Source organism: Phragmites australis, chromosome 21 (assembly GCF_958298935.1).
Source record: "Phragmites australis chromosome 21, lpPhrAust1.1, whole genome shotgun sequence".
Lineage (NCBI taxonomy): Eukaryota > Viridiplantae > Streptophyta > Magnoliopsida > Poales > Poaceae > Phragmites > Phragmites australis.
The window spans coordinates 1,012,872-1,038,603 of NC_084941.1; the positions used below are offsets into that span (position 1 = coordinate 1,012,872).

The 25,732-nt window shown below is 44.6% G+C and overlaps 4 protein-coding genes across 4 annotated transcripts; 2 read left to right on the forward strand and 2 right to left on the reverse strand.

Moving 5' to 3' along the window:
- The first annotated feature begins 742 nt into the window (after nucleotides 1–742).
- On the forward strand, nucleotides 743–3,713 carry LOC133903429 (beta-amylase 3, chloroplastic-like). Its single transcript, XM_062344811.1, has 4 exons — nucleotides 743–1,448; nucleotides 2,142–2,352; nucleotides 2,458–2,568; nucleotides 2,663–3,713. Exons 1-4 carry the CDS (start codon nucleotides 907–909, stop codon nucleotides 3,461–3,463), a joined length of 1,665 nt encoding a protein of 554 aa, XP_062200795.1. The 5' UTR covers nucleotides 743–906; the 3' UTR covers nucleotides 3,464–3,713.
- Nucleotides 3,714–12,908: 9,195 nt separating this feature from the next.
- On the forward strand, nucleotides 12,909–13,757 carry LOC133903994 (probable CCR4-associated factor 1 homolog 11). The gene has a single exon (XM_062345491.1). The coding sequence runs from the start codon at nucleotides 12,909–12,911 to the stop codon at nucleotides 13,755–13,757; it is 849 nt and encodes a 282-aa protein (XP_062201475.1).
- A 340-nt stretch (nucleotides 13,758–14,097) lies between these two features.
- LOC133903773 (metacaspase-1-like) lies at nucleotides 14,098–17,678 on the reverse strand. The gene is made up of 5 exons (XM_062345233.1): nucleotides 17,146–17,678; nucleotides 15,476–15,806; nucleotides 15,276–15,396; nucleotides 14,838–15,053; nucleotides 14,098–14,445 (listed from the first exon to the last, which is right to left on the reverse strand). The coding sequence occupies exons 1-5, from the start codon at nucleotides 17,474–17,476 to the stop codon at nucleotides 14,386–14,388; spliced, it is 1,059 nt and encodes a 352-aa protein (XP_062201217.1). The 5' UTR covers nucleotides 17,477–17,678; the 3' UTR covers nucleotides 14,098–14,385.
- An 836-nt stretch (nucleotides 17,679–18,514) lies between these two features.
- LOC133903456 (phosphatidylinositol 4-phosphate 5-kinase 5-like) lies at nucleotides 18,515–22,457 on the reverse strand. Its single transcript, XM_062344841.1, has 4 exons — nucleotides 21,355–22,457; nucleotides 19,352–19,610; nucleotides 19,115–19,259; nucleotides 18,515–18,997 (listed from the first exon to the last, which is right to left on the reverse strand). Exons 1-4 carry the CDS (start codon nucleotides 22,266–22,268, stop codon nucleotides 18,762–18,764), a joined length of 1,554 nt encoding a protein of 517 aa, XP_062200825.1. The 5' UTR covers nucleotides 22,269–22,457; the 3' UTR covers nucleotides 18,515–18,761.
- Between the last annotated feature and the right edge of the window lie 3,275 nt (nucleotides 22,458–25,732).

Sequence of the window (25,732 nt, forward strand, 5' to 3'; positions counted from 1 at the left end):
ATATGCAGATTTATCTACAAATTATACTAATATTAAAAAAAGTAGCCATGAATCACACCGTTCGCAACCAGCTCGCGCGTCGCGTCCCGTTCGCACTTGGACCGGCCCGGACCCACCGCCAGCCACGTCGGCCTCCCGTGTCGTCGGACGGAACGGATAATACTTTTCTTATCCGTTTCAAAGCCAAGAATCGCAGCCAAGTGTAGAGTGGACACGTGGCCCGTCGTGTAAATCGTGCTACGCTAATCACACTCCCTAATCCGCTTCTCTGGCTGACTACAACGTTAGCAGTTTGCCACGTCAGCCCTCTGGTTACCTGTATACCTGGTGTAATTTTCTTTACCCAATCGAACGGTCCGAATCCAAATTGAATTCCGACATACTTATCAGATTCTAAGTTATATTTTATATATTTAATTTTTTATTACCAAATTAGATATACAAATCTGACTCAAATTCTATTCGTGTCCGTGTGCTAATAACACTGGATTAGAGGTAGTGTTACTCAGGACAATTAGGGGCTGTAATAGGCACATGATCGCCGTCAGCATGCAACCAACGGACGGACGGATAGATAGATATGCTGATGTAATCATCTGTCTCCAACATTTAATTAGTCCTAATCACACATTCACACTTGCTAATCATTTGATTAGCGGTAAGAAAGAATTCGTGCCCGTCGCCGTCACGTATCTCCGTTGGAAACTCCGCTATATAGATCACCCACCCTGACCCAGCCTCCCCTCCCAAATCTGCTAGCTCTCTCATCTGCTCACAGCCTTCGCAAATCATTCGATTCGAGGCAAAGCTCTCATCTTCTCCCACAAATCTCTCTCTCTCTCTCTCTCTCTCTCTCTCTCTCTCTCTCTCTCTCTCTCGCTTTGTTGTTGATCCAAAGGCAAAGCCATGGCGCTGACGCTGCGTTCCACCACGTCGTTCCTGTCGCCGGTGGACCCCAACTCCAAGCTCCTGCACAAGGCAGGGGGCGACGACGCGCCGCCGTGCTGCGTCGCCGTGCCCTCTCCGGCCCAAGCCGCGGCGCCGAGCCGCAGGCTGCGCCTCGCCAGGGCGGCGGCGCCCGCGGCGGCGGAGCGCGCGCCGACCGAGGCCGAGCCGCTGCTGCTGCACGGCGGAGGCGCGGGGCAGGACCACGGGCGGCCGCGTGGCGGGGTGCCGGTGTACGTGATGCTGCCGCTGGACACGGTGGGGCCGGGGGGTCAGCTGGGGCGGCCGCGCGCGGTGGCGGCGAGCCTGATGGCGCTGCGGGGCGCGGGGGTGGAGGGCGTCATGGTGGACGTGTGGTGGGGCGTGGTGGAGCGGGAGGGCCCCGGCCGGTACGACTGGGAGGCGTACGCCGAACTCGTGCGCATGGTGGAGCGCGCCGGCCTCCGCCTCCAGGCCGTCATGTCGTTCCACCAGTGCGGCGGCAACGTCGGCGACTCCTGCAAGTAAGATTCGTTTCCTCACCTTGCTTAATTTTGCCTCTCCGTGTTCTACTACTAGTAATCACGCACTTGAAAACTAACAAACCGAAAAAATTGCCCTTTTTCTTGCGTTGATCGCTCCCTTGCACGCAAGGGCATGACATTTCCCGGTCGGCAAGCAATTCAATCCATCTAGTCCAAGTGGTTCTGTGTCTTGACAAGGAAATGTTAAAGGTGTGAATAGTCTAGTGGCAGTAGAAGAGAACAGAGGTCCAAAAATTAATTCCCCAATCACCTCTGCTAACCAACAACAGCAAATTGTGCCTGATTAGGTGGACATAATTTTGTAACAGAAGCGATTAAAGAAACATGAATTAAAAATAAATTAGAGTAGGCTTATCCAGGGAAAAAAATTGGCCAGTATATCCAATATATCGGGTCTACCAGTAGACCCAGGTAGAAAAAAATTACCTGTTTACCTATATTTTGTTTAAATTTTATTTGAATTTTGTCCGATATATCCGATAAATCATATCTACCGTGATCTCCAGTAAATTTTATTTACCGGAGAACAAAACCCTGGGCTTATCTGTGTTATCGATGGATGCTCTGATTGATACTAACTTGGATGAAAAGGGTAAAGAAATTATTTATTTGTCTGTGTTGGTACTCTGATTGTGATTGATGTTGGTTGCTCACTTGCTCTGACGTTTGCAGCATCTCGTTGCCGCCATGGGTGCTGGAGGAGGTGAGCAGCAACCCGGACATCGTGTACACGGACAGGTCCGGCCGGCGGAACCCCGAGTACATCTCCCTCGGCTGCGACACGCTGCCGGTGCTCAAGGGCCGGACGCCCATCCAGGTCTACGCCGACTACATGCGCAGCTTCCGCGACAGGTTCCGCGGCTACCTCGGCAACGTAATCGCGGTAATTACCAATCAATCAGCCAACCCATCCTGTTGTTATCGATCACTGGACATTGAAACAGAGAATTGAGGTGTCAAAATCTGACGACGTGTTTCACTGTTGCAGGAGGTCCAAGTAGGCATGGGGCCTTGTGGAGAGCTGAGGTATCCTTCCTACCCAGAGGCCAATGGAACCTGGCGTTTCCCGGGCATCGGCGAGTTCCAATGCTATGACAAGGTAGGAAATGTTTCACTTGTCTAGTAGTGAAATGTTTCCATGGAGCTATGAGTGAGCGCTTGCTGAATTGCTGTACGTGCTTGTGTTGGTGCAGTACATGCAGGCGTCGCTGAAGGCGGCGGCGGTGGAGGCGGGGCACGAGGAGTGGGGGAGGAGCGGGCCGCACGACGCCGGCGAGTACAAGCAGTTCCCGGAGGAGACGGGCTTCTTCAGGCGCGAGGGCACGTGGAGCACCGAGTACGGCCACTTCTTCCTGGAATGGTACTCGGGCATGCTCCTGGAGCACGGCGACCGCGTCCTGGCCGCCGCCGAATCCGTCTTCGGCGGCACGGGATCCACGCTCTCCGCCAAGGTTGCCGGCATCCACTGGCACTACCGGACGCGCTCCCACGCCGCGGAGCTCACCGCGGGGTACTTCAACACGCGGCGCGGCGACGGGTACGCGCCGATCGCGCGCATGCTGGCCAAGCGGGGCGCCGTGCTCAACTTCACGTGCATGGAGATGAAGGACGAGCAGCAGCCGCCGCACGCCAGCTGCTCGCCCGAGCTGCTGGTGCAGCAGGTCAAGGCCGCGGCGAGCGCCGCCGGGGTGGAGCTCGCCGGCGAGAACGCGCTGGAGCGGTACGACGAGGCGGCCTTCTCGCAGCTGGTGGCGACCGCCCGGGCCTCGGGGCTCAGCGCGTTCACGTACCTTCGCATGAACAAGAAGCTGTTCGACGGCGACAACTGGCGGCAGTTCGTGGCGTTCGTCAGGGCCATGGCCGACGGCGGCTCGAGGCCGGTGCTCCCGAGGTGCGACACGGGGCACTCGGACCTGTACGTCGGGTTCCTCGACGCCGTCAAGGAGAGGAAAGCGCCGGAGGCCCAGGGCGCCGCCACCGCGGCGGCATTGTAGGTGATGCCCCATGGCTGTCTGTGCGTGCACCCCATGCTGTTGTAGGGTACGTGCACCGGAGAAGGGAAGTGTATAGATTCAGGGGCTTGCAGGTTGCAGAGTTTTAGGCTGTAATCGAGCAGGCAGGTCCAGAACTTAGGCTCTCTTCGGTTTTTTTAACTCCACTCGATCGAAACTGTATTATATATGATGAGCAGCTTTGTGACTGCTCACGATGTCATGAACTTGGCTGAAACAACTTGCAAGGCAATACTACAATAACTTGCGCAAAGAAAAATAATCAGGCACCTGTACAAAATCTCACCATAATTCCGTATGAAGTTTACATTAATCAGTGAAAAAATTACAGGGATCTTACAAAATTCTCGCGTTCCAAACGGGTGGTTCGATCAATTCAACGAAGAGTTGAGCTGAGCTTCGATCAAGATGCTACGGTGGGGTAAATAGCGCTTTCAGATTTAATTTAATTCATTTTTTTATATAACATGAACAAGAACATACGCAAATAATCAATATCGACTAGATTTGGACTAGCTCCGATGAGTCTCGATTAGATTCGACTATTACTTCAGTAGTGCTCGATTAGCTCTGACGAGTTTCGACTAAATAGCAATGTACGTATCCGATGACGACATATGATGCAAAAGCCCGTGATGTTGAAGCAATAGACAATGACGAAGATGATAATATAGTCGAAGTATATCGCGATGATGTAGAGGAAGCAGATCGTGAGCAGTCACGACGAGTGCTTCCCAAAAACCTTATTCGTCCTCTCCCGGTGTAGTATCTCAAGAGCGATCGATTCTAGAGACCTACTCTCATGTTCCTCGGTGCATGCCGGCGCAGCGGAATAAAGTAGACTACATGCGACGACACAACAGAGAAAAATTGGTAAAACTCTAATTGTGTATATACTTTTGTGACGGTGGCTGGTAGATATATATAGAGGAATGATTATGTGGTTGAGTCGCGACATGATCATTCTCTGTTACGCACCACGATCAGACTTTTAACCTCTTAACCGACATAATTCCATATACTTATATGTTATCAACGTAGCAAAAAGAATAAAACTAAAAAAAACCCGCACCTGCGCAAGCAACTGAACTCGATTTCGACGGACCATTCAAGCAGGTGTCGCACGCCATCCGCCCCTGGCCACGGCCCAGCCTGGTGAGGTTGAAAGTGCATTTAGCCCTTAAGTGTGGTTTTGGTAATTAATGATAATATCTATGTACTAACAATGTTGTTGAGAATTGTTAATAACATATTTCATATGTGATGCATAGAGAAGAGATATGTATCAAGATGAATGAACTATAAGTGGTGCCCAGATAAGTGATGATAATACCTATGGACTCACAATTATATTGAGAATTATTATTAGGATTATTCTATAGAAGATGCGTAAGAAATGAAGCATGAATTCATTGAAGAATGCCATAAAATCAAAAGAAATGTATCGTTGTCATTGATTTCTTAGTGATGCTCATGAGATGAATGAGAAGCTCAAGAAGATTGATAATAAGCAAAAAGGCTAAGTTACTTGTGAAGATCAAGTAACTAAAGGTATGATATTGCCAATTAGGTTTTATAGACTAACATATGTGCTTTATGCTTGAGGGTGAGTTGAGGTAAGGTTTCATAAGAAGGCATGAGTTGAGTTGAGATATTCAATATGTCAAGTCAGAAGAGCAAGATCAAGATAAGTTTAGTGGACAACTTGTGTGTTTGATGCTTGCGGTTCATGCCTAAGTGGTGAACCAGATGAAGATAAAAAGAGAGAAGTCTTTCATGCTTGGTGCAATCAAGAAAACTTCATCAACCTTTCGGAATATCAAAATGGAAGTGGGGATGATCATCGTCATCAAGAGAAAAGGAGTTGATAACGAGCCTTGAAGAGTTATGAGAAGCATCGAGACTTGGATGATGTGTTTTTCTAGTTCGACGGGATTGCTCAATGCAAAGGTATAACTAGAATAGGTTTTCTAGTTTTGACGATCACAAGGAGTTTGATGGGAGACCGGATTATAGGATAGATAGTCGTACTATCAAGAGGGACTACCAAAAGCATTGCTTGATTGTTGTGTCAAGTGCTCAAACCATGTGCTTAGTGTGGGATGAGTTTGTGTTGAGAGTTCACTTTAGGAGTCCAGATTATCTGAAAGGTGTTTTAGATCTAACCCTTTGTGTTGTTGGCCTTAGTGGTAAAAAGTGGTTTTAGGCAAGCCATAGTGGTGTTTGGCATGTTCCATGTAGTTCCTAGTTTAATCTTGGGGGATTAAACTTTGGACAATAGGTAGAAGTGTCTAAATTGGTCTTCGTAGTGTTCCTAGATTTGATCAAATGTGTTTGAGATCATGAATTCAGTTGAGATGTGTAGCCCTCTGAATAAGCTTTTCGTAGAATCCAAAATCTCAAAATCAGACTTCAAAATCAAAAGTTATCACCATTTTCATAGTGTAAACTGTGCTGAAATTGGAAGTTCCAATGTCAGTCAAAAATTCTAATGTTTTAGGAATTTGGGGCTCTCAGTTTGCTAGTTTTTCGATCAGTACAAAATCTGCCCAACAGCTAGTTTTGCAGAGTGGAGTATAAATACCATTTAGCCTCATTTCGTGGGGCTGGTTGCTAAGAGGGTTTTGTGCTACTCTTGTGAGGTGTTTTGAACTTAATGTTCCACCTTGAGTGCTCCCCTTCCCTCTCTAATAAGATTTGGTGAAAATCAAACCTTGGTGACTTAGTGAGTAGAGAGAGAGGTGTGTAAGAGGTGTGGTGCTTTGGTAGCCCACGGATTGTTGCATAGGTTGCATGTGTTTGAACACTCGGTGTTGACCGTGCACTAGTTCGGGAATTTGTTACTCTTAGAGACCACCGCCTCCTAGACGACTCAATGGTGGATTGTCGGTGATCTCCTCAAGTGAAGATTATGAGGAGGCCCGGAAGTGGTTGCGGAACTCATCATCTCTGAAGTGGATGAAGAGTTGGCTATAGTGGAGGTGAGGAGATCATGTGTGCAACCTCGTGAGGACAAGGGTTAAAAAAGACTCAGCTCAAGTGTAACTAAGCTTCCTCAACAAAGACGTAGGATATCGGTAGATATCCGAACTTCAGTAATAAATCATTTGCTTTTGTATTTACTTACTTTGTGCTTTACTTTGATATCCATACTTGTATGCTTGTTTCTATGTGCATAGAGTCAATTTCATACTTTTGAAATCTGCTATTTTGAATTGATCAGAACTTTTGATTTAAAAAATTGGAACTTCTGATAAACAGTAAAATCAGAACTTCTGATGATCAATACCGGAACTTCCAGTGAACAGAAATTTCAAATTTTCAGATTAGAATTATCTTACTTAATTTGAATAATCTTTGTCTCACTCTAGGATTATAATCTTGCACTAGTTGAGCCTAGCATATTTAGATTTTTCACTTGTGAAAAATCCGTTAGTTTATTTCCACTGCAAGTTTCGGTCAAATAGTAAAAGAGGCAAAGTTTTGTTAAAACACCTATTCACCCTCCCCTCTGGGTGACATCATTGTTCTTTCAGATGCGAGCGAGCACGCGCGTGTGTTCTTCTAGTCCTCACATCTACACATGCTAAGTGGAAGAGGAGAGAATCCCTTTTAAGTTTATCTCACTCCACCTCCACTAGCAAGGTGTGACTAGAAGATAGACTCCTACCTCCACATGGTTGGGCATTTGAGATTTATTTGGAATTATACAAATATAATGGGCCAAACCTATATATTCTAACAATCCCCCACCAGATATCAAAGGGCTACGAATATTTGTCTTTTTCTCAATACTATTTGATATACCAGTATTTCAATAGAGACATGTTAGGGTTGAACATCCACCTAGAACATTAAGTTACATTCATTTACAACTTGGACAATAGACTAAGTCTTTAATTGTAAGTTTTGTACAAACAAGTTTCACTTAAAGTTATAACTGATACTTGGCTGTCAATAGGCTACCCCTTAGGTGGAGCATATAAGTCATACTCTATGATTTCTTCATGAGTTTATTAGAGATCATCCAATTCTCATAGACTTCGAACAATAGTCAGGCTTATATATGTGTGTTCTTTCAAAAATGACCTATAGGGTAGCATCTTCGCTAATTAAAGCTAACAGAACACATTAAAACAATAGTCAACTTGCCTTACAAATTTTGAGAGTATTGCATTTTCACTCAAGTGTGTTGTGTGGTACTCTCCTTCAGTTAACCAATAGCTTATTCTTTCTATGTCCTAATTCACAAGATCTCCGATCACATAGGTTAGGTTAGCACTATAGTATAACTCACATGGATCTCATACACATCTCATTCGATATATTATCTATCACATTCTGTGATATTCTCTTTATAAATTGATTTGACATGTTTTTACTTGTTTGGATATAATCCAATGCTATCACTCCAGAGTTTCTCAATTTTTTGACATATTTCAATCTTCCTTTACATGTCTTGAGGATTTCATGTTGTCCTTAGAATTGTTTGCTTTGATAATAATCGTTTGATTATCACAGTTCATAAGGATAGCCGGTATTGGATTTTCAACTACTGGCAAATTCATCAAGAGTTCACGCGGTCGTTCTACCTCAACAGTAGCTGTGTCTAACGGTGTGAGTTCTGCTTTTATAGGTGACCTCGTCAATATGGTCTGTTTGCAAGACCTCCATGAAACAGCAATACCACCAAGAGTGAATACATATCCACTCGTGACTTTGATCTCATCAATATCGGATATCCAATTTGAATCACTATAACTCTCTAGTACTGATAGGTACCTGGTATAGTGAAGTCCATAATTTATAGTACCTAGCAAGTAGTGCATGACTCGCCCAAGCGCATGCCAATTATCGTCACCAAGGTTAAAAGTAAACCGGCTCACTTTGCTCATATCAAATGAGATATTAGCCCTTGTAGCACTAGCTAGGTACATGATTGATCCAATTATCTGGGAGTATCTCAGATGATATCTAGCAATCCTTTTATTCTGATGAAGTATTAAGCTAGGATCATAAGGTGTTGGAGCGATCTTGTTGTCCATGTAGCCAAAGCGGCTTAGGACCTTTTTCACGTAATGGGATTGCAAAAGTGTAATCCCATTATCACCTTTGATCAACTTGATGATTAAAATCACATCAGCATCTCCCAGATCTTTCATATCAAAATTTCGAGAGAGAAATGACTTAACCTCATTAATCACATCAAGATTTGTCCTAAAAATCAGTATGTCATTAACATACGAGCATAGAATAACTCTCTCACCCCCACCATGACGATAATACACACATCTATCGATCAGCTTCATTAACTACAAAGCCTGCAGATGTTTCTATCAAACTTCTCATGTCATTTCTTAGGAGCTTGTTTGAGACCATACAAATATTTCAGCAACTTACATACCTTGTCCTTCTGACCTTCTAATACATACTCATCAGGCTGAGCCATATAGATTTTCTCATCCAACTCTTCATTAAGAGAAGTTGTCTTAACGTCCATCTGATGAATGAGAAAACCATGTGATGCGGCCAAGGAAAACAATATTCTTATCATGGTCAGTCTAGCGACAGGTGAATAGGTATCAAAGAAATCTCTGCCTTCTTTTTTATATAACCCTTGACCACAAGTCGAGCCTTATACTTTTCGATAGTAACATCAGGACTAAGCTTATTTTTTAATACCTACTTGCAACCCACATGTTTATAACCATAAGGTCTATCTTTGACTTCTCAAGTCCGGTTGGCGAGAATAAAATCCATCCCGCTATGAACTGCTTCTTTTTAGTAGTCTGCATCTAGATATGTATATGCTTTTGAAATAGACTTAAGTATCACCCACAAGGTACACAGTGAAATCATCATCAAAGGATTTTATTATCCATTGTCTATTACTCCTTGGAGCTTGATTGTCATCCTCCTCAGCAACTAGCTCATGTGGTTGTTCAGAATACTCAATTGGTATGGTATGTTCATGAATTATGTCAGAAGTTTGACTAAAAGTGTAATGTATATCTTTCATGGAAAAAATATTCTCAAAGAAAGTAGCATCTCTCGACTCGATAATTATATCGACAAGCATGTTAGGTACCTCAGATTTAACTACTAAAAACCTATAGAAAATGTTGCGATGAGCATATCTCACAAAGACACAATCCATTATTTTAGGTCCCACCTTGCACTTTTTAGTTATTGGTACATTGACTTTCACCAAGCATCCCCAAATGTGTAAATAAAGTGATGATTTTCTCTCTTCACATTCCTTATATGCGGTTTTCTCTTTATTCTTAGTAGTAAGTCTATTTATAATATGACACGAAGTCAACAATGCCTCCACTATCATGCCTTAGATAAACCCGCAGTATCTAACATGGTATTAACCAAGTCAGTCATGGCACGGTTCTTCCTCTCAGCTACCTTGTTTGATTAGGGTGAATAAAGAGGCGTTCTCTCATAAATAATTAAATATTTCTTATAGAATAAGTCAAAATCACAAGAGAAATATTCCCCACCACGATCCGACTTAAGTCTTTTGATTTTCTTTCCCATTAATTTTGAACTTGTGCCTTATAAATTATTTTAAGGTAGTCTAGAGCCTCGCCATTAGATTTCAACAAATACACATAACAAAATATGTATATGCATTATCAATTAAAGTTTGGAAATATCTTTTTCCACCCTTCATCAACACACAATTCATATCGCATAGGTCTGAATGTATAAGTTCTAACGGTGATAAATTTCTCTCCTCGACTGCCTTATAAGGCTTATGAGGTTGCTTAGATTGCACATAACTTTTGCATTTAGAACTTTTGACAATTGAAAAATTCAGAATTAAATTTAAGCTGGAAAGCCGAGTCATATAACCAAAGTTTATGTGACATAACCGTGAGTACCAAACACTAGCCTCATCTCCATTAATATTGCCACAAATATGATTCATATTTTATTGTAGAAATCATAAAATGAAAAGAGGAACAAGCCTCCACACTCCTAGCCTTTACTAATAAAAAGTTCATACTTTGACACAACTACTTTATTAGACTCTAATACCACCTTAAACTCATCTCTACAGAGAAGAAAACTGCTAACTAGCTTCTTGTTTGTTTACATGACATGTTGCATGTTCCTCAGCTGCACGATTTTTTTCGAAGTAAACTTTATCTACCGTACCAACACCATAAATAGAAGCATGAGACTCATTCTCCGTTAAGACAGAATAATCCCGAACAACCTGATAAGAAGAGAATATTGAAATGTCAGCTCACACATATACATTAGCACTATTATCAATCCACCAACTGGTAGATTGATTCACTAGAAGAACAATAGGTAAATTATCATACCCATTAGCTCCATCTCTTATATTGTAAATAGTCACATTGACAGACTTGGTGTTGTTTCCTTATTAAATTTCTTTTCTTTGTGTTGTTAGCAATCTTTAGTCCAATGGTCAACCTCACCGCACACGAAGTAAGGTTTATTATCTTTCTTCATTTGTTTCTTCTTGACTTTGTTTGGCTTGGTTTTTTTGACCTTGTTATTTTTCCCTTTGAACTTACCATTAGAGGACTGTTACACTATATTTGTGCTAAATTGTTCATCACCTCCTTTGTAATGCACATCCTTATCTCGAGCTTTCTCCTCAACATCAAGAGACGTGATCAGACTCTCAACAGAGATTTCTTGTCCCTTGTGTTTTAGAGTAGTGGCAAAATTCCTTCATGAGGGAGGCAATTTGGCAATAATGCCCCAGCCACAAACCTATTAGGTAAGGCACACTTTAGGAATTCATGTTCCTTTATAATGCACATCTCATGAGTATGCTCGACTACCAACCGATTATCGATCATCTTGTAGTCATGATACTGCTCTATGATATATAATTCACTATATATATCCGAGGTATCAAATTTTGCATTCAGTGTGTTCCACAACTCATTTGTGTCCTTTATATGCATATACACATCATAGGGACGATCGGCAAGAGCGCTAAGAGCACATTCTATAAAGAGTGTGTTGGCTTTTTCGAACTTCTTCTCCTCATCAGAGGAAAGAGTTCCTTCAGACCTACCAGACGCAACTCAGTAGCAGTTCATAGCCATAAGCCACAAAGTGAATTTGATATGCCATCTCTTAAAGTGCATACTGGTAAACTTGTCTGACCTCAATGCATTAGCAAAACCAGTCATCGTTAGATCAAAGTGCCTACAATAAGGTTTTTGGATTGCTAGAAAAATAATACTTTAGATTTACTTTAATTCAATTCCTGATATAACATGAACAAAAACAGATGCAGATAATTAATATCGGCTAGGCTTCGACTAGCTCCGATGAGTCTCGACTAAATTTGACTAGCACTCGAATAGGGCTCGACTAGCTCTGGCGAGTCTTGACTAGATAGCAATGTACGTACCCGATGGTGACGTGTGATTCAAAGGCCCCTGTGATGTTGAAGCAGTAGACGATGATGAAGGTGATGAGGTAGTCAAAGTAGATCACAATGATACAGAGGAAGCATATCATGAGCAGTCGCAACTGATTGCTTTCCAAAAACCTTATTCGCAGTGCAGTATATAAAGAGCGACGGGTTCTGAAGACCTACTCTCTCGTTCGTCGGTACACGCTGGCGCAATGGGATGAAGTAGACTACATGCAACGGTATAGCAGAGAGAAATTAACAAAACCCTAATTACGTATATACCTTTGTGGCGACGGCTGACAGGTATTTATAGAGAAGATTGTGCGGTTGAGACGTGTCACGATCGAACTCTTAACCGACATAATTTCTATATACTTATCTGTTAGCCCATGCAGAAAAAAAAATAAAACTACAAAAGAAAGCTACACCTACGTAAGTAACTGGATCTGATTTCAACAGATCATTCACGCAGGTGCCACGCGCCTACACCCTCCACCCCCGGCCAGGGCCTATCGAGCAAGCACGTGCATATGTGCATATGTTCTCTTAATTCTTCCATTCACACATGCTAAGTGGGAAGAAGAGAATACTTTTAAATTGGTTTTTCTCCATCTTCACTAGTAGGTAAGAATAAAAGATACATTCCTATTTACATATGGTTGGACTTTGAGATTTATTTGGAACTACACAAATATAATGATCATGCCCGTATATTCTAGCAGCTACAGTGTGTTGTCTTGGGTGTGGCAGAGGCACCATTTCCATCTTTGAACACTAGCTGCTGCCTAATCATACGCGTACACTACTCGCCCTGCAGAACTGATCTTTGGGCTGTCAACGAGTTTCTGAACTCTTGGATAGATAGTTCGTCTCCGAACCGTAATTGGAGACAGAGTTCGAAACGGATTCTGAGTCGAACGAGACGGCCGTGGCGCCCGCATTTATAAGTCCTCGACGTGGGCACAACTCTTCGTCGTTTACAACGCAGAGGCAAACCGGAGGAGCGCCATGAACTCCGCCGGCGCGTTCTACCTGGCGCGACCGGCTTGGTACCCCGCGGTCCCCATGCTGCCGCTGCCGCCGCCGTTCGGCGTCCCTGTCCACGCGGTGTGGGCGGACAACCTCGACGCCCAACTCGGCGCCGTCCAATACTTCGCGGCGAGAGCGCGCTGCGTCGCCGTGACCGTTCATTACCCCGGCGTCGTCCACGGCGCCAGCCAAGACCAAACTATGCTCACCGCAGAGCAGCGGTACGCTATTGTGAAGGCAAACGTGGACGCGCTCAAGCCGCTCCAGGTCGGCCTCTCCATCTGCACCCACGACGGCCGGCTCGCCGCGTGGGAGTTCAACCTCTCCGGCTTCGACCCGGCCGTCGACCCCTACGCCGCGCACTCCGTCTCGTACCTCGCCTTCCGTGGCCTGGACGTCGACGCGCACCGCCTGAACGGCATCCCCATGACGAGGCTCACCACGGCGCTCCGTTTCTGCGGCTTGGTCTACCGCCCGGGGATCTCGTGGACCACCTACGCCGGCGCCTACCACGTCGCGTACCTGATGAAGGTCATCTCCGGCGGTAATAAACTTCCCGGCGACATGGCCAGGTTCCTCGGCGCGGTGCGGCGGTGTCTCGGCGAGGTCTACGACGTCGCAAGGATGGCCGGTGACTGCCAAGACATGCCCGTGGGGCTGGAGCGCGTTGCTAGCAGACTCAGGCTGGCGCCACCTTTGTTCAGTTCTCAGCTCGCCGGGGCCGGCAGCGTGCTCGCTCTACAAGCGTTCATGATACTCAGATGTCACGAGTTCCAAGGTGACTTGAACAGGCACAGAGGTGTGCTCCAAGGATTGCAGGCTATATGAAGGCTCAGCGATTCAGCTTTCAAGCAGATGATCATTGTTTCCAAGCTACTGATGTGGCCTCATCCTTTACATGGGGCCTTGTTTTGTTTTGTTTGTTTTACAACAATATAGGGGAGATTTGTGTGGGCTCATTGGGCCAACGTGCACTTAAACCATTGTTATATACATTTTCATCTCACATTTTTTTATTCTTTTATTCGTCTAAAAAGAAAGATTTTTTTTTTAATATTTCCAGCCTATTACTTCATTCGTACTCTATGTGTGACCACTTAAATTAAAATATTATGGAAATATTCCCCAACCCTTCAGCAGCTAAATGGCAATGATCCTACAAGGAAAGAGAGAATAAAAAGGCACTGCAGCAACTGAAAACTGAAAAGTAAATTACACTCGTCTCCAAACCTGCACTGAACATTATGGAGCCTGGAACAAAGAATAACTCACATTCCCTCGTACTGGGAACATTTCTATGGGAGCAAATCTTGTAAATATATGAGTATCAAATCCACAAGCATACGTGTTAGCTCTTTTTATGGGGTGGATGGAGCGTTTCAACGATGAAATGTACATGATGATAACATGCAACGTGGATAGGGGATTCAGTACACCGGGCAATACGTGGAATGCGTCATAGCGAAAAGGGCTTTGCGTAGACATCAAATGGCTCGCATGCAGTTAGCTGTGGCTCCTGCAGAGCAGACAAAAGCAGTTATCTATAAAAAACAATGCTATATGTTTAAGAAAAGAGAGTTAAGTACCTATATAAAAATGGTAATTTCTAATGCAAATAAAGACTACATAAGCTTAAATATAATTAACTATCTTGTTAGCCCTAATATAAGTAGCGGTGCTTAAATAAGCACATTACCCTCCGTCTAAACACCTGTGCTACCGCAGTTGAGAAAAAAAACTTTTTTTCATAAGCACCTCCTCTAAGCATCCCAAAATTGTACATGCTCTTATAGTACTAGCGTATTACTGCTGCCAATCTGAAACGCTGATAAAAATTTCAAACAAACCAAAAACTATGCAGATTAACCAAAGCGTATATCGAGGTGAGTAGCAAGTCCAATAATTTACCTGTTTCAAACCACCACTAGTAAGGCTCCCTCCTGTAAGGAGCATTGTAATTAGCGATGTAACTGCTCCACCACCAGCACCCGTCGATTCACCTGTGCTACGTATTGTCGAACGCATGGCGTTCAGGATACTGCCATAGGTGGCGCCCTGCCCACGTTCAATAGCTTGGATGAAGCAGAATGTCATCGCGCCAGTCGAAGTGATCTTTGACAATGCCTGATCAGAACAGTTCCAATTGAATAAAATGTTACGAACCACACTGGATTGAAGCAGAGCAAAGAAAACTTGATCAAACGAACAGCAAATAAGAAACTGTATGGAAGCATGATCTGCCAATGGAATTCTAGCTCTAAACAGACTCACGATTGCAACTTCTAAAGAGCAACACATAGATATTACTGCAATACCTTATAGAGAAGGAATGAATCTAGAACTTACTGAAGTATCTGCAGAGGTCTCGTTATCGTCACAACCACTAAATGAAATAGCCTCCCCACCACTTGTGCCTTTCCAGATACCAGACCGTGGCCGGTGATCTTCCCATACATATTGCCCACTCCTGTACCCATATAGATAATGCCGAGAGTAAGAGAGAGAAAACGAAAAGGACAAATAGGCCGTGCACAAGATAATTTAACCTGTTCATTCTGCAGAGGAAAGGCAAATCAAGCGCAGTCCCACTATGACAAGCATCAATGAGGGCATGAAGTTTAACTCCATGAGGAAGTTGTCTAACAAGAGCTGTATTTATCTCGTCGTCCACAATCATTCCTTGTGTCTCAAAATCCAATGGGCAGAGGGTTTCATCAAGCCCATCAGCCTCATCTCCACTGTAGTTTCTTTGTTGTGCTCCATGCCCAGAATAATGGAACACCAATGAGTCTCCAGGTTGACATCCTTGCACAAGCCAATGCATGGCCATCCTTATGTTATGCTTTGTTGGAATTTTGTAGGGGTCGGATTGTTCTTCTGCAAGATTGTAACCAAATGTGTTGGAATGATAGTTCTAAGAGTTGAAGTGCAGTAGAGATTATCAGAAAACTAACACTCAGTACCCAAAAGTTTCAATCAAAATGTAAATTCATCAGGTTATCTAAGTGTATCAATTGTGTGTGGCTCCAGAGATTTAATGTCAACACTACAGAAGCCAATTGGACGAAACACAGGTGGTAACATCCTAGAAGTTGACTTCCATAAATCCACACTACTAGTTTGATTATCAAATTAAACATTGTAGAAGTTGACTTCCATAAATCCACACTACCAGTTTGATTATCAAATTATTTTGCCAATGATATTTTTTTGAAAGATCCAGCAAATTGCTGGCATGTATTAATTAGTCAAGTGAAACATAATGACAAGGGCAAAAAAAAACGAGCTATAAGGGACTATTCACATTCAATGGTATAAAACGTGGACAATCTAACTCAACTTGAGCAGCATACTAGAAAGAAGCTAATAAACACGCAAAGCCATAAGCATATAGATCAAGTAAATCACTAGTGGAAAAGACGATAAACATTAAGTACAATTCTGTTAGCGTTGTATACCGGACACAGATGAATACATGAAATATAGATAACATTCAAAAGTTGCAGATTCAATTTAGAAAATTCCCAACTGTGGAACTGCTTTGCCTTTTTTAAAGTTAATTCCAGTATTTGGAAGAATGAACAGTACAAAAGCCCTAACTCTTTTTTAAAGATATTTGTAGTACCCATGACTTACACAACCACCCTAAACTGTCTGAACTTTTCGTGATTTTTGCAGTTTCACAGTTGAGATTCAGTAGCTAAAATCAAAGCATTTAAAAACAAAAGCTCCTGACTTGGCGAAATATTAGCAAAAACCACACCATTCTTCTGATCACCTCAACTTGAACATGATGGGTCATTCCAAATGGCAAAGCATGGCCATATTCAGATGGTTCTCTTTTTTTAGAAAAAGAATGGCTTCAAGCAAAATTATTAGGCCAGCATGTGCGATTCACCAAATATATCCAACGAAATCGGACGAACTATTCATTCATGCGATCCGGTAGCATTGAATCTAATACGTACTGTTATATTAATTCCCATAATTTCACCAATAAGCCAGGAAAAAGAATAACAGGAACGAATAAATGTATCCACCGGCAATCCACAATATCCTGCGCCTAGCAATCAATCGTGTCACTTGAAGAACCCTATATACGAGAATATGATAGTGACACGAAGTTGACCCGAAATTGCAGGCAGCCAATTCGATCGATCCCTTAGGAGGTAGCAACAACAGCAATGGAGAATGGAGATGCGGCGGAGTTACCGACCGTTGAGCATGATGATGGAGTCGTCGGGGAAATTGAACCGCGTCATGAGCAGGTGTCGCATGCACTTGGCGTCGTTGATGCACCCCTTGAGCTCGTGGCGCGAGTACCGGTACGAGATCCCGCACACCACGGCGCGCTTCCGGCCGTGCGCGGGCGGCGGGGGCGGGCCCCACCCGGGCTGGACCGCCCCCGCGCCGCGGCTCGGGTCCGCGTGCCCCGGCGCGGCGACGTGCGTGACGGCCCCGCAGATGGCGCAGCGGACGCAGAGCGCCCCCTGCGGCAGCTGCAGCGGCGTGCGGCAGCCCGAGCAGTCGATCAGCGTCATCGACATGCTCGGCGATCTCGCCGCGTTGCCCGTGTCGGCGCCGAAGCAGGAGCCGCGACGAGAGGTTCGGGGTGTTTGCCGGCGAGGTAGGTGGTGGATTGGTTGGTTTGGTGTTGGTGGATTCGGTTTGAGTTGCGCGTGGCCACTGTCCAGACCTGCCTCGCCTCCCCTTCGTCCTCCTGCCCCGCCCGTGCCTGCGCGTTTTCTTTTGCTTCTTATCGATGGATGAAGTTGGGTTTTTTTATCTTTTCCGAAATTTGAAAACCAGCGTATCTATACTCTTATCGCCCGTGGAATAGGTGACAACAATTTTTTTTCGAAATTGAAAAAATGGTGCATCTATTTTGAAAACTTACAGATCTATACTTATACCATCCGTCAGACGAACGATCAGACCATGTCACACATTCAACAAGCAATAAATCTATATGGCACACCACGTCAACACAAGTGCTCCACCGTCCTATTGAATAGGTGACAGGTCCTATCAACAAAATATATTCTTGTAGCTCATTCAATCGGTTGTAAGAGTATAGATTTGTAAATTTTTAAACTAATGTAATTTTTGCTAGTTTTAGAAAAAATATAAAAATAGAAAAGCTCGATGATGCTTGCCTTGGTCACTGGTGGCGTAGCACAGTGTTCCGAGGTTCAGCTCTGTCCGTTGAATATATTAGGTCACTGGTGCAATTGAACCCTCGAAAAATTGGGAATGGCATCTAGGCCCTTCCTTGTAAAGGCATTCGATTGCAATGTTTACAGTTTCGTTTCTGAATTCCGACAAAAGTGCATTTTTTTCAACAACAAAGATGCATTTTTTTCAACAACACGCAGCGACAAAAAATCATTTCCTTTCAAAGAAAACGCAGGGAGCCAATGAAACTGAATAACTTGGAGTTCAGCGGGGCAGGCTCAAAGCAATGTTTGTCGCTTCCCTTCTTCAGCATGGTTACTTAATTCCTGTTCCTAATAGACGATCATTGCGTGAGTCCTGTCACTGGCCCCCAAATGATAGTGGCCAGAAACATAGAATACTACACAAACTTCAGCAACAACTCTTCAATTTACAGTAACACATCAACCACCAAAACAACAGGAGGCACGCACTCATGATCATGATATCTTTATGCGTTCTGGTACAAAGTACAAACATTGGCGGGCAGCATGTGTGGTCTCTCCAACCAGCACGGCCCCGGCGACCGCGAAACATGTAGGTTCTGTGCATGCTTGAAGAGAGACAAAAGAAACATATGTTGTCTCCTGATGTTGGGGTGTACATCATCATATCTCTCTAACATAGGGTGGGTATTACACTGAAGAAAAAGCAGGAGAAATCTACTACTGACCTCCACCAGTTGCCTTCGACAACGGAAAGTTCTCCGAGCAGGAGTTCTGCTGCGGCGCAAAAGACACCACAAAGATGTATGGAAGGGATGGCAGAAAACTCAGTCTGCTCCCAAAGCTTGATGCAACAGCACTCACTCGGGTGTCGAGTGCCACCATGGCCCGATGGCAGAGGGACTTCCCCTATCGGGAAACCAAAGGTTTTGTCAGACATCTGGTGATGCGATGGCATAGCGAAGCAGCTCCATGCCAACATTATGTTGGCTTATTGTCACACTATCGACAGTGGTAGATCGTCACCATTATTGGGGATGCGCTTTTGTGCAGCCTTCACGGCAGCCACCCTGGCTGCATTGGCCGCTTTATTAGCTGCTGCAATGGCCTTGTTCACCTTATCGTCTACTCTTGGGACATCATAGGCCTTCTCGGTAGCTCTTCTAGCTTCCTGCATAGTGCGACATAATCAGGAATTAGCAACTACAGTTATGCCATACATCACATGAGTCTGACAGCTAAGGTGATCTTCAAGCACATTACCTGCACTGCGTTAAGGACCTTGGAATGGTTCACAGCAATAGGCGATCCAGGGATGATGTTCTGGGTGCTTAAAGTGTCAAGAACTCCATTCTGCCAGTGGCCTGCTTGTGTCTCTCCATTCCTGAAACTATACATGCCTAAACCCTGTCTTCTGCCCTCATGCCATGCTCCCTCATATCTATGGCCATTGGCAAAACTGTAGACTCCAAAGCCATGCATCCTATCAGCAAAGTACTCTCCAGCGTAGGTGTCACCATTCCTTAAAATGGTAAGTTCACAAAAACATTAGTTCAAAGCTCAAGTCAGTTATGATTTTAGTTACCTATATACTACAGCATATATACACAGATAACAAATACGACAGGATCAGACCAAACTAGAATAAAGGCATAATGATAACATATTGCAAACACAACAATGCAAGATTGCTTATTTTTATGTTCAATTATTTCAATATTCAGCTGCAGACAAAGAGTGTCCTCAGTTTTGGTGTCATTACTCAAAGCAAAAGGTGAATTTATAATGAAAAGAACAAAGCATGAAAGAGAGAACTGACGAAAAATCAAGGGAAATACAAACAAAAAATAACCCAACGAAACTCCCATCGTGACTTTAAAAGCAGAAGATGGTTGCACCGTAAAAATGTCCAAGCACAATGGAACTAACATACATCATGTATGATTTAATATACTACCTTGCAACAGATGCCAACATTGAAAACATAATAATTTTAGCAACCTTTTAAATTAATGTAAAGTAAATAGAGATAAAACTGTCATTATTAGATGTAGCCAATTCATAGGTGCCAACAAAATAGGACCTCCAAATCCAAATATACCTTGATGCAATCATTGATGGCTAATATAGTCCATACCCAATTAGACAACAAGATAATGCAACAATGGATTCATATAATTTTCGAACACATGTCTGCATGTATATATTAAGAGAATAATATGGACAGAGGTTGCAACAAATGGGCTCAATGATGTGACCAGGCCCTAACATGGGTTGCAACACATGTCAGAAACCTTATTGAACTAAGTCTAATAAAAGAGAATGCAGAATCAGAATAAACCACAAGGCACACATAAAATTCGGATGAACAACACAGAAGCAACATAACTAACATGACGAACAATCAATGTATACTACTGGTACATGCCACCAAAAGACCGCTTGCATAAGAGAAGTTGAAAACATGGAGTTTTTTTCCTTCTTGAAAAAAGAGGAAATTTCTATTAGTTGATTCAGGATCTTACAAGAGAAATTAAGAACGTAGCGTATGCATATAAAGGGTTTATACATTAACCCTTCCAACAGAGAATTGGCAGAATGATATCAGTACAAAGAGGTGATAGCAGACTATCAATATCTTTTCAGATTCCACTGCAAACAGCAAAAGGCAAAGCCCGAATTGGCTCTTTCGCAACCAGCCATCTCTTATCTCCATGGAAAAAACCCATCTAACCAAAGTCCTTTACTTTGGTCGAAGGAACCATTCTATTCAACAGAAAGCAACGAAACAACAAACTATCGCAACTAATGCTTCACCTACTTGGGTGGAAACGTTCCACAGATGGGTTGATGTAAAGAAGCATTTTGATTGAATACTAGCTCATAGAGCATGTCCTCTATCACAACATTAATAACGACAATTCATAGGTTATATCATGACATAGCCAATTACACAAGAGATCTGTTTAGGATGGATACACAAATTCCACTTCCCACAACAATGTGCTAATGTTTATAACAATTAAAGGAGCAAACCACTGAAAAAAGGCACCCATTTCCTTAGTCATCATACGTTGTTGCCAACACAAACACATTTTAGCCAAATTCAACAGCAGCACACAAACATTTTGTGACAGCTATATATCTATAAGATAAGAAGGATCATGTACTAGTACTAGCATGCTAGTTAGCTGCACATTTCAATTTGATTTCATAACAATCGCAAAATCTCTAGCAGCACAGGAAATACACGTTCAATTCCACACCTGAAATGGTAGTGGCCGAGGCCATGCTTGACGCCCCTCTTGAACTCCCCAATGTATCGGCTGCCATCCTCGCAGGTGTGCACGCCATACCCATGGCTCTGGCCGTTCGACCACTCTCCAGCGTATACATCCCCGGTGTAGAATCTGTACACGCCGTAGCCGTGCCTGAGCCCCTGCCGGTACTGTCCCCTGTACCGGCTCCCCCTGGCCCAGGTCTCGACGCCGAAGCCGTCGTACTTGCCGTCGACCCAGTCCCCCTCGTACCTCCCACTCATGTAGTAGTAGTAGACGCCGCTGCCTGTGCAGCGGGAGCGGTGAAACTGGCCCTCGTAGACGTCGCCGTTGCTGTACACCTGGACGAAATGGCCAGTGGTGGGGGTGGACGCGGACGCGGACGGCGAGGAGCCGATGGACCAGAGGATGGGGGATCGGCGCGCGCGGCGGAGCGGGAGCGGGAGCGGAAGCGCGTAGGGCAGGCGGGGCAGGGAGAGGCAGAGGATGAGGAGGAGCGCGCAGGAGAAGGCGGCGGCGGAGAGGAAGTCGGCGAGGAGGGAGCGCGGGAGGATGGCGGGGGACGGGGAGAGGAAGTAGAGGGAAGGAAGCGAGATGAGGAGGAGGATGCGCAGGCGGAGGTGTAGGCAGCGGAGGAGGTGCCTGGCCGCCGCCGCCGCCGCGGGGGCCGCGGGGGCGGGGACCTTGCGTCTCCGCGGCGGGGTGAAGGGCGACGGCGAGGGGCGCGTGGGGGTGGACGACAACGAGGAGGAGGTCATGACGACGGGGCGCCTGTGCGGGGTGGAGGGCAGCGCGTGGTGCGGGCTCGACGGGATGTGGATGCGGAGGGAGGAGGGATCGGGGACCGGCGGCGGCGGGGGGTCCGTCGCCGCGGCGGCGGCGGCGGGGAGGTGGTGGTGCATCTAATCGGATTCAGGGGCGGTAGCCTGGTTCGGGGTTGGTCGGGTCGGGAGGAGGGGGTGGTGGCCGGCGAAGGAGAGAGACATGGAGGCGGAGATGCTGCCGCCTTACGCTTTTTCCTCCTCCCTTTTCTGCACCGATCTTTCCGGGTCTTCTACCTCTCTTCTCGCTGGCTTTTCATTTTCGTTCTTCAGTTCTCGTTTGTATAAAAAAAATTAGAAACACCAATAAAATTAGTAGACATCAGCAGATGCACACCACTTTCATCGTACAGGCGTACTCACACAATACATATTTAAGTCTTGAGTTGCTGAACTTGGAGAATAACAAAATTACTGAATGTGTCTCGTTGTCCATAAGTATATTATCTACCATTGAAAAAAATTCATCTTAACAAGACACTAAGAAATAAATTTAAGATTTGATTCATGATGGATAAAGGGTATAACCACATTCACTAATTATCCACGCTAGGCTTGGTTCTTCTTGCTTGTGCAATTCAAATGTTAATCAGGCTCCTTTTCTTCTCTCAGTTCTTGTTTGTGCAAATAAAATTTTAATCATGCTGTTGGTGTAATGTAAGGAAAATCTAATTGATGGTTCTAAATTTGAATCATGGGACCAAGCGACTGGCTCGGTTGGCAGGGAGCTTGTTAAGCAGCATGCTCGCCGCCCTGGAACCGGGGTGCCCTTCTTTTTAGTGAAATCTACGGTTATTATCATAATTTCAGAAATATAAAATTTGAATCATGATTCCATCCTAAAGTTATAAAGTGGTTATTTAAAATAACTGGTATAGACAAAAAAAAAATGAATGATCAAACTTCAAATCTTTAGTTAGAAAATATGCTCTCTTTTAACAAGTAATTAACAGTACAAAAGTAGGTGATAAGGAAATGGTTGTTTCATACGCGCCATTGACACGTAAGATATGTTTTCTAAGATTAGTTAGAAAAAGAATACAATAAACAAACCCAGCCATAGCAATGGTTCGATAAATATTAAATCTGGCGGAGGAGAGAGAGGCATGGAAGCTTAGTTCCTTGAGACTCACTCTGGCACGCTACATATTTACGGTCTCAATTACGGAACCATCACTTTACTGCCAAAAAATCAAGGAGCCAAATCGAATTCAACATATAAACCAATCTGCTTGTTGAACGTTTGCTTCAAAATATTAAGGAAAGTTGCAACCAACAGGTTAAATAGTGTGACAGATAAGATAATATACCCTTACAAACAGCTTTTCTATAGCGGACAAATATCATAGTAGTGGTGGTAATTTTATATGAAATAATCCACAAACTTTATCAAGAAAAATGAACGCGTCATTTTAAAAATCAACTTCAAAAAGGTGTATGACAAGATTAAATGATATTTTTCTCATACACTCTTTGGATGAAAGATTTTTTTAGAAGTCATGCTCCTAGTTAGAGAACTTTATCTCGAGGATGATAGCAGCGGTATGTACGTGGCTGAAGCAGACGGTTAGGGAGTTCTTAGCGCAGACATGTATAAGGTTCTAGTCTTCGGATGATGAGCCTACCACCATAATTTCATATGTTTTTAATTTCCCCTTTCATTTGGACTTTGTCTTTGTTTTCACATGCTTTCCTTTTCATTTTAGGATGTGTGTATCATACAGAGATTAGGTGTAATTTCTTATTGGGTTGTATCAACTTTTTATGATGGCAAAGAGTTAATAAAACTTGCATGCCAGATAACTGACGAACGAGGACGAAGTACTACTGCTCCACTATTTTTACTTGTGGTGTGGTGTGATACATGGAACGCACGACAAGTGGTGGCCGGAGCGGAGCGGCAGATAGACAAGAAGAAGTACATGCAGGACAAGGCCAGAGCAGGGCCGGCAGTTACAATTGCCTCCCTGTCCCTGCCTTGCCTTGCTTTGCTCTGGATCTGAACGGGGAGGATGCGAGATCCGGTCGTCTTCACCTGCAATTAGACCCTGGAAAAGTGGGCCGGCTTCGGCCTAATCCTCGTCAGCATCAGCATGTCGCTTTGCATCCCTAAAAAAATGCCCGCCTCGGCTTCGTTTGCTTCAGCGAGTATTCGTTGAAAATTCACGTATGTTTGCTCGTAATTCGTCGAAAATTTGGCGTCAAATGCAAGGAACAAGCGTATGTTCTGCACACGACCGGTTCTTCTTGTGGCTCTATTCGTCGACAGGGATGCCGGAAGAAAAATCGCCGTGTGAACTGTGATTGATGGATGATTCCATCGGCGGGCGTGCTTATCCGCACGAACCAACATCCACGACGGCGACATGATCCTACGTGCACTCGATGATTACCAGTTTTAAGCTAATCATCGAGTGACCTGCAAACACCGACGCGCCCCAACTTGCAGGCGGCGGTCAGAGTGACGGCGAAACGGCGGCGAGTACGGCGAGAATCTGATAGTGACACGAAGGTGAGTACGTGCCGATGGCCGCACGGTGCACGCCGGCGGCTGATGATGATCGGCGGCTCGACACGCCCAGTGCGTGCTTTCGGAGCTGTATCCACGGAGCCGGTGAAGACGGAGGGTGTCTTACTCTCCCGGCCGGACAATTTTCCTCCTCTCTGCTCCAAGGGCGGACCCACGGCACAACCCCACTTAAATTCTTATTTTTAAATGAACTTATTTTTTTTAAGTAAAGCTGTAAAGCTCGATCATGTTCTACTCAATTTTTAGGCTGAATCAGTCCTGCTCGGCTCAGTGCTCACACTCGTCCAGGCTGTTGCAATTTGTAGCCTGCCATTTTATAGACTATTTTCTCTTAGAGCTATGGTTTCAGGTAGCAAGTATAGTTAGGTTGGACGAAAAGTTTGAAGCTTGTGAGATAATTTAACTTGTGTCTAACTCGACTCAGTTCGATTTATTTAAAAATCTAACGAGCCGAGTTAGAGTTTTAGCTCGTTTAAATTAATAAGCTGGCTCAAGAGTTAAACGAGCTACTCACGAGTTAGTGGTGTAGCTAAGTGAGCTAACTGCTTCTCTCCTCTCCCAGAGGCTAGCAAACTTTATCCCCTCCTCTCCCTCTCTCTGTTGCACCGAGCGGCTACTCTTCCCTGCTGCCTCCTCTCCCTCATATCTGGTCGGCCGTCCTGCTCTGCTACCTCCTCTCCCTCAGATCTGGCCAGCCGCCCTGCCTACGGTGGCCTCTCGATGCCATCGCCGCCACATCTCCTCCTGTGTCCGTCCTGCCCAGCCACCTTCCTTGTGGTGTTGCCCGTCCACCTTCCTCTCCGCGTCACGCCTCACTTCCTTCCGCGTCGCGCCATCCGCCACCATATTCGAGCTGTTTAGTGTTGCGTTGTTGATGTCGAGCACGGCCAATTGACCTGTGTATGCTGCCGTTGCTTCCATTGGATAGAGGAGAAGGGCAAAGCCTCCTGTATTGTCGTCGTCCACTGGGGAAAAAAGAATCTCGCCACCGTGCCGTGGTTTGACCAATTCTGGT

Excerpts from the sequence above, each read along its gene's own strand:
- LOC133903429 (XM_062344811.1), top strand. The coding sequence starts at position 907 with ATGGCGCTGACGCTGCGTTCCACCACGTCGTTCCTGTCGCCGGTGGAC. Across the intron at positions 1,449-2,141 it reads AACGTCGGCGACTCCTGCAA|CATCTCGTTGCCGCCATGGG; the intron begins GTAAGATTCGTT and ends TGACGTTTGCAG. Across the intron at positions 2,353-2,457 it reads ACCTCGGCAACGTAATCGCG|GAGGTCCAAGTAGGCATGGG; the intron begins GTAATTACCAAT and ends TCACTGTTGCAG.
- LOC133903994 (XM_062345491.1), top strand. The coding sequence starts at position 12,909 with ATGAACTCCGCCGGCGCGTTCTACCTGGCGCGACCGGCTTGGTACCCC.
- LOC133903773 (XM_062345233.1), bottom strand. The coding sequence starts at position 17,476 with ATGTCGATGACGCTGATCGACTGCTCGGGCTGCCGCACGCCGCTGCAG. Across the intron at positions 15,807-17,145 it reads CTCCATCATCATGCTCAACG|AAGAACAATCCGACCCCTAC; the intron begins GTCGGTAACTCC and ends ACAATCTTGCAG. Across the intron at positions 15,397-15,475 it reads TTCCTCTGCAGAATGAACAG|GAGTGGGCAATATGTATGGG; the intron begins GTTAAATTATCT and ends ATATGGGTACAG.
- LOC133903456 (XM_062344841.1), bottom strand. The coding sequence starts at position 22,268 with ATGCACCACCACCTCCCCGCCGCCGCCGCCGCGGCGACGGACCCCCCG. Across the intron at positions 19,611-21,354 it reads CTCGGCCACTACCATTTCAG|GAATGGTGACACCTACGCTG; the intron begins GTGTGGAATTGA and ends TACCATTTTAAG. Across the intron at positions 19,260-19,351 it reads AGGTCCTTAACGCAGTGCAG|GAAGCTAGAAGAGCTACCGA; the intron begins GTAATGTGCTTG and ends CGCACTATGCAG.